Source organism: Capra hircus, chromosome 1 (assembly GCF_001704415.2).
Source record: "Capra hircus breed San Clemente chromosome 1, ASM170441v1, whole genome shotgun sequence".
NCBI lineage: Eukaryota > Metazoa > Chordata > Mammalia > Artiodactyla > Bovidae > Capra > Capra hircus.
In genome coordinates, this window is record NC_030808.1 from 146101034 (window position 1) to 146114496 (window position 13463).

At 44.6% G+C, this 13463-nt stretch overlaps 1 protein-coding gene across 3 annotated transcripts in view; it reads left to right on the forward strand.

The window, feature by feature from the left end:
* Positions 1 to 13463, forward strand: part of DIP2A (disco interacting protein 2 homolog A) — a 109749-nt gene that overhangs the window by 15439 nt on the left and 80847 nt on the right. For 2 of the 3 annotated variants that reach the window (XM_018052503.1, XM_018052508.1), the window contains exons 2-4: positions 3052 to 3123; positions 8850 to 8969; positions 13050 to 13169. In XM_018052503.1, coding sequence (XP_017907992.1) covers positions 3052 to 3123; positions 8850 to 8969; positions 13050 to 13169 — 312 coding nt within the window. The remainder of the gene's footprint in view (positions 1 to 3051; positions 3124 to 8849; positions 8970 to 13049; positions 13170 to 13463) is intronic. The other variant, XM_018052511.1, reaches the window with a different exon arrangement.

The following is a 13463-nucleotide window of genomic DNA, read 5'->3' on the forward strand; positions in this document are numbered from 1 at the left end:
TTTCTACCCAGAGGTCGAAGACCCAAAGTCTCCTGCATTGCAGGCAGATTCTTTACTGTCTGAGCCACAAGGGAAGCCACCTATATGAAAATAGAATCTAAAAAAGAGTGGTATGTCTGTGTGTGTGTGTGTATATATATATATATATATATAATATAATTATATTACATAGGGGAATATAGGGAATAAGTTAAATAATCAGGGTGACAATATGACTGTGTAGGTTGGGCATAGCTTTCCTTCCAAGGAGCAAGTATCTTTTAATTTCATGGCTGCAGTCACCATCCACAGTGACTCTGGAGACCAAGAAAATAAAGTCTGTCACTACTTCCACTTTTTCCCCTTTATTTATTAAAAATATATATATATATAAAATTTATATATATATATATATATTATATATAACTGCTTCACTTTGCTGTACAGCAGAAACTAACATAACATTGTCAATCAACTATACTCCAATAAAATTTAACAAAGAAATTGAAAAAATCTTGTAAAACCAAATGCTCTGCCTATAAATAGGGATTATCCTTTTTAGTTTAGTGTTGCAATATTGTTTTCATTTAAAAATGTCTCTATATATTTTCATATATTCTAGAGGAAATAATTATTTTTAGTAGATATTATTTAAAAAAACACATGTGCTTTAAATTTATTAAGAAGTTGAAAGTCAATAAACAAAACCATGCAATCACGTTCTGGATCCCATTGGGGTCTATAAGTGTCCAGTCAGGGTACAATGAGGAGGACGCAGCCCATGGGCCACTGTGGTCAGCACTGGGTCAGGTGTGCTCACTGTAGCAGAGATTGAAAGTGAAAGTGAAGTCACTCAGTCGTGCCCAACTCTTTGCAACCCCACAGACTATAGCCTAGGATCCTCCATCCCTGGGGTTTCCAGGCAAGTGTACTAGAGTAGTTTGCCATTTCCTTCTCCAGGGGATCCTCCCAACCCAGGGATCAAACCTGGGTCTCCTGAATTGTAGGCAGACACTTTACTATCTGAGCCAGCCGAGACTGGATGATAATAAAAATGAAGTGCTTAACTATTTACAATAGCTAGAACATGGAATCAACTTAGATGTCTATTGCCAGATGAATGGATAAAGAAGTTGTGGTACATATACACAATGGAATACTACTCAGCCATAAAAAGGAACACATTTGAGTCAGTTCTAATGAGGTGGATGAACCTAGAGCCTATTATACAGAGTGAAGTAAGTCAGAAAGAGAAAGATAAATATAATATACTAATGCATATTTATGGAATCTAGAAAGATGGTACCAAAGAATTTATTTGCAGGGCAGCAGTAGAGAAACAGACATAGAGAACAGACTTATGGACCCAGGGAGAGGGGAGGAGAGGGTGATATGTATAGAGAGAGTCACATGGAAACTTACGTTACCATATGTAAAAGAGATAGCCAATGGGAATTTGCTGTTTGTCTCAGGGAACTCAGACAGGGGCTCTGTATCAACCTAGGGGGGTGGGATGGTGAGGGAGATAGGAGGGAGGTTCAAGAGGAAGGGGAGATATGTATACCTATTGTTGATTCATGTTGAGGTTTGACAGGAAACAACAAAATTCTGTAAAGCAATTATCCTCCAGTTTAAAAATAAATTTAAAAAATGAAGTGATTGTTCAGGTAAAGTAAAAATACCTGGACTTTAAAGTGGCATAGGTCTACAGAACATGTTCAAATTAAAAGGCACTCAAGGCATTAGAGGAGTTTCCTGTGGGGTTGTTGGGAGAGTAAGGTGAAGTTGAGTGATGACTCACGGGATGGGGGTGGGGAGGGGCCTGACTGAGTGAGCCATGGTCAAAGCAGGGGCTTTGTCGAGCCCAGGGCCGGACTAGTGACTCCCTGACCTTAGGCTTGTCTTCTGTGGGTGGTGGGCTAATGTTCTCCCAGAGGGTTTCAGGGAGGCTAAATGTACGTGTCAGACATTCAGAAGTGCTAGTCCTTTGATGGCTGAGGAAGTGCTTGGTGAAGTGCTCGGCATGTGATGGCAGGCTGCCCTCTGACTCCCAGCAGCTTCCTCGCTTGGCTGGCTTGTTTGGGGTGAGCGGATGGTGGGGATAATGAGGGACAGGGAGGGGATGCCAGGAGGGCTTGCAGAACACTTGAAGCTCTCTGTTGAAGACAGTTCACTTGAAGAACAGGATACTAGTGGACATTGTAACGTGTTTCTGGTCAAAAACACACAGAACCCACCCTGAGTGCTTGAGTTGTCCAGGAAATCAGCTGGCATGCTTAGATGAGAAGTGTTTCCCTCCAGACACGTTTCCTGCCTTGTTCCTGGGTAGGTTAGTTCCTTTTTAAGCTGTTCTTCTTCATGATAATTTATCAGAACCCGAGTCCTGGCCTAGGGATGCCCTCTGGCCTGCGAGGGTTGGTTTCTGTGGCTCCTCACACCAAGACTCCATAGCTTAAATCTGCGTAGTCACGTGGGCATCCAGTGAAAAGCACATCGGATTTTGTCAGTCTGGGGTCTATAGTTCAGTCTGAGTCTATAGTTCCAGCATGCTCCCCCGAGATGCTGATCTCAGATTTTGGATATTGAAGTGTTTACATATTGTTGGACTCAGCCCTCCTGGGGTGTAGTTCTGTGAGCTCGGGACCAACTTGTCATCGTAGAACCAGCACCACGATCACAGTGTGGACCAGCTTCACCCCCCGCAGGATTCCCTCGTCCCACTCTGGTCCGTCCTCCCAAAGCCCCTCCCTCGGCGGCAGTCTGACCCTGCCTGTAACATTGTCTTTTCCAGGTGTCATGTGACGGAACCATTCCGCTGGGAGCCTTTGGAGCCTGGCTTCTATCCCTTAGCTGTGTGCCTGTAAGACCCACCCAGACTGCTGTCTGTCAGCAGTTCGCGCCTTCTTACTGCTGAGCAGCACTGCCTTGTGTGGACACCCCATCCTTTCTTTATTCCCTCACCAGTTGAAGGACCTACGTGTTTCCAGTTTTTCCATTATGAATGAACTTTTAATTAAAAATTTTGGGGAACTTTAGAAGAAATGTGATTCTATTTTTCTATTGTTGTTTTAGGTGACATCACTCAAAAAGGATATGAAAAGAAACGGGCAAAGCTGCTTGCACGCTGCGTACCCCTCATTCAAGGTGAGGTTAACACAGGTCTTATAAAACTGATTTAAAAATTGGCATTAGAGTTTGACTTTGGTAGTTTCATATTTTATTAATAAGGGCTGGGAAAATAACATGTCTAATATTAATTATAAAATCCAAAGTCATAGATTAAAGTTTATGTCTCTGGTTTGGTATAGATTTCATCCCCAAATAGGATTATGTAATTTTTATTATCATAGACCATGATTATTTTTATGATTTTAGTAAAGAACATTTCCTTACTTAGGTTTGGAACACATATTATAAAGCTGTGAGTTCTCCCACCTTATATTGATCTTCAGAGTCAGCACCTTCAGTGTTTCAGCACAGTTTTTGGGGGTGGAATTTAAGAAGCTGATTTTAAAATTTATGTAGAAGTTTAAGACTTCCCTGGCCGTCCAGTGGTTAAGACTCCATGCTTCTACTCCAGGGGGCACAGGTTACATCCCTGGTCAGGGAATTAAGATCCCACGTGGCTTGTGCAGCGAGGCAAAAAAAAGAAGTTAAATATTTTATATAAGTTTAAAGGGCTAAGGGGTTCAAAATAATGATAAAAAGGAAGAATGAGGTTGGAGGATTTGCTGGTTGTGATATGAGGAGTTAATAGCAAGCTGTCATTAAGACAGCCTGGTTTCGCACAAGGGTAGATAGCTCGATTCACAAACAGAACATGGACCTAGACAGACATGTATGGCTGTGGAGACCAGGTTTATGGTGGAGGTGGTGTTGCAGCTCACAATGCCAGCACAGTTCCCTAAGACACAGAAGCCAGAAATGAAGGGCTTTAGTGAGAAAGGCAAAAATTATAGCACCTTTGGAAGATTGTATATGAAAACTGTCACCATCTCTAGACAGGAGGAGGGATTTCTCAAGTCCCTGGAGGTACCAACTGAAGCAGCAACTGAAAAGGATAAGATTGGTAAATTAGAGTGTGTTAAAATTAAGAATCATGTTTTATCAGAAGTCCCCATAAAGAGATTAAAGACAAGCCACAGTATAGGAGAAGATGATCGTAACATAAATAAGAGAAAAAGGACTAGAGTCCAGAGCCAGTGAAGTTGCAGCATCCAGGAGACCTTTTGCCAGAGTGGGAACGCTCTGCAGCCCCATTGTCCAGTCTACTGAGCGCTTCCCACATGTGGCTTCTGAGCACTTGAGGTGTGGTAGCGTGACTAAGACACTGCATTTTTTAAATTTAATTTTCATTAATTTAAACTTTATAAAGAGACAGAAAGTTCCCCCATGTGACTTTTTTAAAAATCCCAGTAGGAAAATGGGCTAAAGACTTGCATAAATATTTTACCAGAGGAAACCCTAATTGTTAGCAGGCAAACGAGAAGCCCGCTGGGCTGCTCGCAAGGCCGTCTGTTGCAGGCCAGTGCCCAGGCAGCACCATGGACAAACGGCAGGACCCTACCCTCGCCAGGTGCTGTTGTTTTATATGTTGAAAGCTGGGTGACTGCTCACTTGGCTGTTAGAATTAGTAAGCATCTTGGTTTGAATAAAAGATAAATATGTAAGAATCAATAGCTTTTCTCTGGCAATATTTCTGTTAATAAAACAGCTCACATTCATAATGACAAAAATAACTGTCAAATGTTTTTAATACATTTAGCAAGAAAGCCACAGGATCTATATTAGGATCATACAATCTATTTGAAAGAAGTATAGGATCCTAAAATATGAAGAAATATACCAATATCTTAAATGCAAATATTTAATATTATAAAAGTAGTAGTTTCTAAGTTAATGTGTGACAAAACGTAATCCAGTCTGAATAGCAGTTGTTGATTTTTTTTCCCCCCAAACCTGGCATTGGAAATAACTCACTCAGAGGAGAAAAGTTCTGAGAGTAGCTAGTATATTGTTGAAGAGGAGTAGCGGGGAGAAAGGCTTGGCCTTCAAGGTGTTAAACCTGGTCATGTGCACTTGGCAGTCCCAACCACAGGGTGTTGGTAGACGCGTGGACAACTGAACAGTGTAAGGAGAGGGCGTCTAGAAATGACTCAGGAGAATTCAAAGGAGGGAAGATTTATTTAGTAACTGGTGCCATGCCTGTCGGAGAAGGCAATGGCACCCCACTCCAGTACTCTTGCCTGGAAAATCCCATGGACGGAGGAGCCTGGTAGGCTGTAGTCCATGGGGTCACTAAGAGTCGGACACGACTGAGCGACTTCCCTTTCACTTTTCACTTTCATGCATTGGAGAAGGAAATGGCTACACACTCCAGTGTTCTTGCCTGGAGAATCCCAGGGACGGGGGAGCCTGGTGGGCTGCCGTCTCTGGGGTCACACAGAGTCAGACACGGCTGAAGCAACTTAGCAGCAGCAGCAGCAGCAGCCATGCCTGTGGAGGCAGCAGTGGGACCCCCTTTCCTCTGCAGCATTAGTGAACATAAGCTTCAGGAGTAAAGCTCTAAGTATGCTTGCAATTACAGAATACTATAAAATTCAGGAGAATATTGAATAATGTTTGAGTGATGACAGATGAGAGACTTGAGGAAAAAAAAAACAGGTTATGATTGTCTCTCTAGAAATGAAGCACTGCAGAGTGACTGAGCTGCGGCCGGCTGGCCATGGCCTGGGGACATGTCCAGTGTAGGATGGAGCCTCTAGCTGACCAGAGCTCCCTGCAGGTCCTTTGGGGGCTCCTTGCATGCATGCATGCTCAGTCGCTCAGTCGTGTCTGACTTTTTGCAACCCCGTGAACTGTAGTCTGCCAGGCTCCTCTGTCCATGAGATTTTCTAGGCAAGAATACTGGAGAGGGTTGCCATTTCGTTCACCAGTGGATCTTCCTGACCCAGGGATTGAGCCCACATCTCCTACATTACAGGCAGGTTCTTTACCACTGAGCCACCTGGGAAGCCCTTTGGGGGCTCTTTAGCTGGATAGAGTTTATAGAATTCAAATAAAGGACATACGGATAGGCAGTAAACATTAAAGTGTGTTCAGTTATACGGGAATGCAAATTAGTGAACCATTCTCCTGTCAGATTGGCAAGATTCTAAAATTTGTAACGTGCAGTGCTGACAGAGACATGGGGATATGGCACCCTGTGGGAATGCGGATGCTGTGGCCTGAGAAGTTCTCTCTTCATACCTGTTAAGACTAAAAATATACTACTCTTTCATCCAGTGGTTTCCCATTGGGCTTTATATCTTTCTTAAATAAATTAATCGATCTCAATAAAAGCACTGTATTTTGGAATAAAAATGCAAGGATGTCCCTGTATTTACGCATCACTTTGCAAGCATACCTGTTCATAGTGCATAATGCATAGGATTCTGTGTTCTCCATTATGAATTATAGGGAAATTTGTTCCAGTCAGTCCAAGAAACAAAGAGCCAGAGCTGATCAGTATTGCTGCATGTTGCATACATGTATGTGTGTATATGTTCAGTTTTGAAGAGCTAATGAACACTCCAAACCTGGTACATAAACATCAGCAATGGCAACATTCTGCGCCCACCCCTGGAGGTTGGCCAGTCTTGGGGGCAGCTCCTTCCTGTCTGTAGAGCCAAAGCTGGTGTTCCAGCGGCTCCTCAGTCACAGAGGTGCCTGGAGGCTCAGGCAGTGGAGTGAGGGCCCCCACGTCTCCTGTCCCCTCTGTCCTCTCTGTGTGTCACCCTAGAGAGCTGGGGTCAGGTGGCCTTTTCATGAGCAGCATCAGAGGTCATGACCCCCTGAGGCCCAGGTGGGGCAGTTCAGATCAGGTCAGCCACTCAGTTGTGTCCAACTCTTTGCGACCCCATGGACTGTAGCACGCCAGGCTTCCCATCCATCACCAACTCCCAGAGCTTGCTCAAACTCATGGCCATCGAGTCAGTGGTACCATCCAACCATCTCATCCTCTGTCGTCCCCTACTCCTCCTGCCTTCAGTCTCTCCCAGCATCAGGGTCTCTTCTAATGAGTTGGCTCTTCGCATTAGGTAGCCAAAATATTGGAGCTTCAGCTTGAGCATTAGTCCTTCCAATGAATATTCAGGACTGATTTCCTTTAGGATTGACTGGTTGGATCTCCTTGCAGTCCAAGGGATTCTCAAAAGTCTTCTCCACACCACAGTTCAAAAGCATCAATTCTTTGGTGCTCAGCTTTCTTTATGGTCCAACTCTCACATCCATATGTAAATACTGGAAAAACTATAGCTTTGACTAGACAGACCTTTGTCAGCAAAGTAATGTCTCTGCTTTTTAACAGGCTGTCTAGGTTGTTCATAGCTTTTCTTCCAAGGAGCAAGCATCTTTTAATTTCATGGTTGCAGTCACCATCTACAGTGATTTTGGAGCCCAACAAAGTAAAGTCTCTCACTGTTTCCATTGTTTCCCCATCTATTTGCCGTGAAGTGATAGGATCGGATGCCATGATTTTCGTTTTTTGGATATTGAGTTTTAAGCCAGGTTTTTCACTCTCCTCTTTCACTTTCATCAAGAGGCTCTTTAGTTCTTCTCTTTCTGCTGTAAGGGTGGTGTCATCTGCATATCTGAGGTTATTGATATTTCTACTGGCAGTCTTGATTCCAGCTTTGCTTTATCGAGCCCAGATTTTGCATGATGCACTCTGCATATATAGGTTAAATAAGCAGGGTGACAGTATACAGCCTTGACGGACTTCTTTCCCGATTTGTAACCAGTCTGTTGTTCCATGACCAGTTCTGTTGCTTCTTGACCTGCATACAAACTTCTCAGGAGGCAGGGAAGGTGGTCTGGTATTCCCATTTCTTGAAGAATTTTCCACAGTTTGTTGTGATCCACACAGTCAAAAGCTTTGCTGTAGTCAATAAAGCAGAAATAGATGTTTTTCTGGGATTCTCTTGCTTTACGAAGATCCAGCGGTTGTTGGCAAGTTGATCTCTGGTTCCTCTGTCTTTTCTAAATCCAGCTGAATATCTGGAAGTTCTCAGTTCACCTATTGTTGAAGCCTTAGAAATTTGAGCATTACTTTGCTAGTGTGTGAGATGAGTGCAATTGTACATTAGTTTGAACATTCTTTGGCATTGCCATTCTTTGGGATTGGAATGAAAACTGATCTTTTCCAGTCCTGTGGCCACTGCTAAGTTGGGGACAGGCTGCTGCTTTTTGGGGAGTGCTAAGGGCTGGTGGCTAAGGCTGTTTTTCTGGGACATTTTGAAACAGTCTAGTGCTCAGGCAGGACCAGGGACTCTGTTAAATGACCCTGCAGGCTCGTGCTTGTCCTTTATTCAACACATGACGTCCTGATGGCCTGGGTGTCGGCCGGGCATGGGTGTGCCAGTCATGGAGCCGCCCATCAGGTTGGAGACACAGGTGTCACAGGCCCAGGTGGTTAACACCCGAAGCCTCCAAGCTTCTCATCGGCTTTCTTCCTGTGTCTGAGGGCGGCTGTCAATACCCCAGTGATGGCTTTGTGGGCTGCTTCCTGCTGGGCTTGCTGACACCAGAGCCAGTGTGGGGGAAGGGAGGGGTGTTCAAGAAAGCTGGCCCTAGAGAGCTGGCCCCATGCACTGTGTGCACCAAGCTGGGGGCCCAGGGCTGCTGACAGGGAGGGGCTGGAAGCTGACATCAATGTCTCAGCCCCAACCTCCAGATTTAGGGTCTTCTGAGCGTTAGGGCCCCCGGTGTGCGTGGTTGTGCAGCGGGGGCTGTGCAACAGCATGTGAAAGGTGTGTGCTATTCTACATGGGTTTTTCTGTTGTTGGAAAAGCAGGTTGTTTACTCACAGTGTTTCTGTGAAACTGTTTCAGGAGTAGACCCCTCCCTGCAAGTGGAGAATAGCATCCTTGGGCCCGCACAAGCCTCAGCCCCCGCACCCAAGCAGCCCAAGCCGCGGCCCAGCAACGCCCGGGACGAGCGCTTCCGGTCAGGTAGGGCCCAGAGCGCCGCGTCCTCTGCTTGGACACCAGAGCTCCACTGAGGAAAGGGACTTCTCTGAACCGTGACTTACCGCATCGTGGTTTTCAAGAAAAAACAAAACTTCCATAGATCTCAGTATGTTTTAGTGTAGCCTGGAGTGTGAGCGCGCTCCTCGCAGCAGCTGCACATAGACATCTCAGAAGAAAGCAAAATCTTCCTCACCATGGAAATCATTTCTGTAAAAATGTGTCCATTTTTCTACTGGAACTTTGGGGTTGGTGTTGGTGAAGTTGTCCAGGAGGGAACCACTCTACTACTCTATGTGTTTCAGTATTTTATTTTTCTCTAATTTTGAAGATTTCCTTCTAATTAGATTTCTGCCACTCTGTTAGTGCTTTTATAAATATTTGAATTTGTGTCTGACATTTTATTTGCATTATCAGGACATGCATCGAAAACATGCATGCTTCCAAAGTTCATTTTATTTATTTATTATTTTTGGCTGTGGCTGGGTCCACGTTGCTGTGTGGGCTTCTCATTGCAGCGGCTTCTCTTTTTGTGGAGCACAGGCTTTAGGGTCTGTGGGCTTCAGGAGGTGCAGCGCACATGCTCTAGAGCACAGGCTGAGTAGTTGCGGTGTACAAGTTTAGCTGCTCCGAGGCACACGGGATCTTCCTGGACCAGGGATGGAACCTGTGACTCCTGCACTGGCAGGCAGATTCTTTACCACCAAGCCACCAGAGAGGCCCTCTACCTCTCGGCATAGATTAGATATCAATAGCTTTCGAACACTCTTGGGCTTGTTTACCATTTTCACTGTTGTGTGATTAAATATTTCTTTTACATTTAAACTCAGTAAGCTTCTATAAAAGAAAACTTTCAAGATAGATAAAGACATGGCCATTTTGTTTTAAGAATGTTTTTTTTAAATGAAGATTTTAAATGGTTGGTTAGCCTGGGAGTGTGGTGAAGTGGTTTGAGGAAAGTTTTGATCAGATAATTTGTTACCGATTTAATATACATTTTAAAAAAACTTCCCCACACTGACAGTTTCTTTTCGATTACATCAATGATGCCTGTAACATACAACACTGGAAGTGGCCCCATCGGCATTCCACCGATGTAGCCCTGGGCACAAAATGGGCACGCGTCCGCGCACCTGGAGTGAGGTCACCCAGAGGTCCCCTGCCTGTCCTCACCTCCTGTTCCCTGTCGCCTCTGTTTATGTGTAACTGACGTTGAGGACCTGCTTTCTGCCCTTGTGAACTGTATCTGGTTCTTGTTCTTTACTTTCTGAAAACGAGACCTTTACCATAAATGTTCTTTGCTCATATTTTCTCCAAGGCTTTGTCTTCTCTTTGAATTCTCTTACAGTGGCTTTTGTAGCAGAAGTTTTTAATTTTAATGAAATCTGGCTTATCACTTCCTTTTCTTTCTTGAATAGTGCTTTTGTTCTTGTATCTAAGGAATCTGTGCCAAACCCAAGGTCCCAAAGATTCTTACCTGTGTTTTCTTCTGGAAGTTTTGTAGTTTTGGGTTTTTACCTTTAGGTCTGTGGTTTAGATTTTGTTTTTCAGTGTGAGTTCAGGGTGTGCTACAAAGCTGACTTTCTTGCATGTGGGAATCCCGTTGTCTCCATGCCCTTGTTCCCTTGTCTAAATGCAGCTGCTCATGGCTGACTCTTTCTGGACTCCTTTCTGTTCTCGTGATGGATTCGTCTGTTGTCATGGCAGCGCCAGCTCTCCTAATGATGGCAGCTTAGCAGTCATTGTTCACGTCGGTATATCCACTGTTTATCCAGGTTTATTCCTTATCATTGTTCCCTTGTATATACTGTGCCTTTCTTCCCTCTGGCACTGTTACGGTTTTTCTCTTTATCGCTGGTTTTGAGTGATTTGTTTATTATGTGCCTTGGTATAAGTTTCTTTGTTTCTTGTGCTTGGGGTTTGTTGAGCTGCTTGGATCTGTTGCCTTATATCCTATAATGTTGGTATTGTTTAGATTTTTAGTTCTTGATTGTTATCTGTTCTTAGGTTTTTGTTTGTTTCTAAGGCAGCCGCAGTGTAAAAAGTCTGTGCTCACAGTCAAGCCAGATCTCTTGCAGGGGCTCCTAGGTTTGTCTCTCTTCTGAACACAGTCTTTCATGAGTGTTTTGGTTGTATGTCTGGGAGTATTTTTATTAGGCCCTGAAGTTTAAATGGTACTTTGGCTGGATATAAAATTACAGGTTCTAAGCTCGTTTCTTCAGCTGTGTTGCCTTGTATTTGGTGATTACCATTGGGAAAGTTAGCCTCTTTCCTGATCCTACAAGACTGTTTCTCTAGAAGCTTTAAGGATTGACTGGTTATTGTTGATGTTTGTAAACTTTATTGTAATATGCCTAGGTGTAAATTTTTCATCCTTAGTACCCTATGAGCCATTTTACTGTAAGGTTTCTCAATGCTATTTAAAAACATTTTGTTGGGGAAAAATGTGAACACATACGTAGGTGGACTTGGTGTGTACTGAGCCCTGGACTTGCCCAGTGCCATGGTTCCCACCATGCTCAGGTTCAGTCTTGGCTTCTTCATCAGCCCCAGATGCTTCTTCCCTTCCCGTGTGATTCTGAAGCAAATCTCAGAGATCACGTTATTTTACTTAGATGTCATAATATTCTCGGTTTCTATATCTGAAAACAGTGCACGTATCTCTAAAACATAGCTCCATTATCACAAAATAATCAGCAATAATTCCTTAGTATCAAATACCCAAGTGTTCCTGAGGCTTTATAAAACAGTTTGGACCCAGGATCCAAATAAGATGTACATATCACAGGTTGTTGATGTGTGTTTCCACCGGTGATAGCTTGGTCCTGGGGCCTTGGCTGTGGTCTGGCTGCTCCTGGCTCCATGGCTCTTGCAAGTCACCTCAGGGTTAGTGTTTTCCCACCACAGGCACTGCAGGCCCATGTCTCTCCCCTCCCTGGGATGCTGGCAGGGTTGATCCCTTGGTTCATTAGGGTGGATTTGGTGGCAGGACGGCTGGACCAGTTCTGGGGAGGGCAAGCAGGTTGTGCTCATCACACAGCACAGGAGAACCTGGTGGGATGCTCGGTTCTTTCCATCCATTTAATCCTTTTCAGAACAGTAGCTCGTGTCACTGGCATCCTCCAGTGGCAGCCGGTTAGTTTTCCTCTTTTTCTTCCTTCCTTTTCTCTGATCTTGTTTTTGTCCTTGGTGATGTTCAGACTGCCCCAACCTTTTTCTTTGGGAGTGCTTCCATGTCGGCTCCAGCATTGGGTTGCTGGCCAGGAACTTGTTGGTTGGTAGGATGAGATGCTCCAGGCTCCTCTGCCACTTCCTGTACCCTGGAACCCACATTTCTCAGGGTACTCGCAGTGAGGACAGTGTTGTAAGACTGCAGCCTGGATGGTAGGGGTGCTCATTGCACTCGGGCTGGTCACCATTTCTAGACATTTTTAGGGACTGAATTAAGCCATGCTATTTAAAGATAAAATGCCACGTGTGTTCATGCTGTTAATTGACATTCAGATTCAGGGCTGCAGTGTTCCCCTCACTTCTGGAGTCTCTGTGTCTATCCCTTCTCTGCCTTGTGAGCATCTTGGGAGGGAGGATGGGGTGAGGCCATTAGGCCCCTCTTCCTTGGCTCTCTTGCACTTGACCACAAGCGTGGCAGTGTGACGGGACCCCCACCACCCCCGGCTGTGCGACTACAGGGAGAGCTTGGTTCCTTGTATGGCTCTGCCCATCCTGGGGCTTGACTGGAACAACAGCTCAGACGATATGACCACAGAGCTTTAGTGCTGCTTGTAGTGGTTTATACCATAATCAGAGTGCATTAGGTTCATCTGATTCATTTTATTTTCAGTTTGGGGGATTTCTTGGTTTAAATCTGAAAATACTTGCAAAGTTGAATATATAAACCAAGGAGAATATTTGTAGAAATCTAGGACCAATGTGCGGACCCGCATGTAGACTGACCTTGTGTTCCTTTTATGCTCAATGAAAACAGATTAAAAACATGAACCATGGTTTTGTTCCTTCATCAGGAATCTTGTAACGGGTGCTTTTGCTGCTGTTATTTCTGTGCAGATGTTCACACCGAGGCCGTGCAGGCAGCTTTGGCCAAATACAAAGAGAGGAAGATGCCCATGCCATCCAAGAGGCGCTCTGTCCTCACGCACGCGTCTGTGGAGGCCTACACACCCCCAGGTACTGGTTTAGGGTCGGGACGGCCTGGGCAGGGTTGGGGCGGCTTGGGCAGGGTTTCCTGTTGAGACGGAGCAGGCTTCTGATTGTGGTGAGGAGTGTATGTGTGCTCACGCGCATTTCTGTGCATGCAGTGGGCTTGCTTCCAATAGATCGTCTGTATAGATTTTAATTTTTTCGCCAAGATGTAATTTGTGTCTTTCAGTAAAGAGAGGAACCTGCAGTAAGTGCTTTATGGGGCGACAGAGTTCCCTGATTTCAGAAAGTTAAAATTATTCTCCTTGAGTTGGTCAAAAA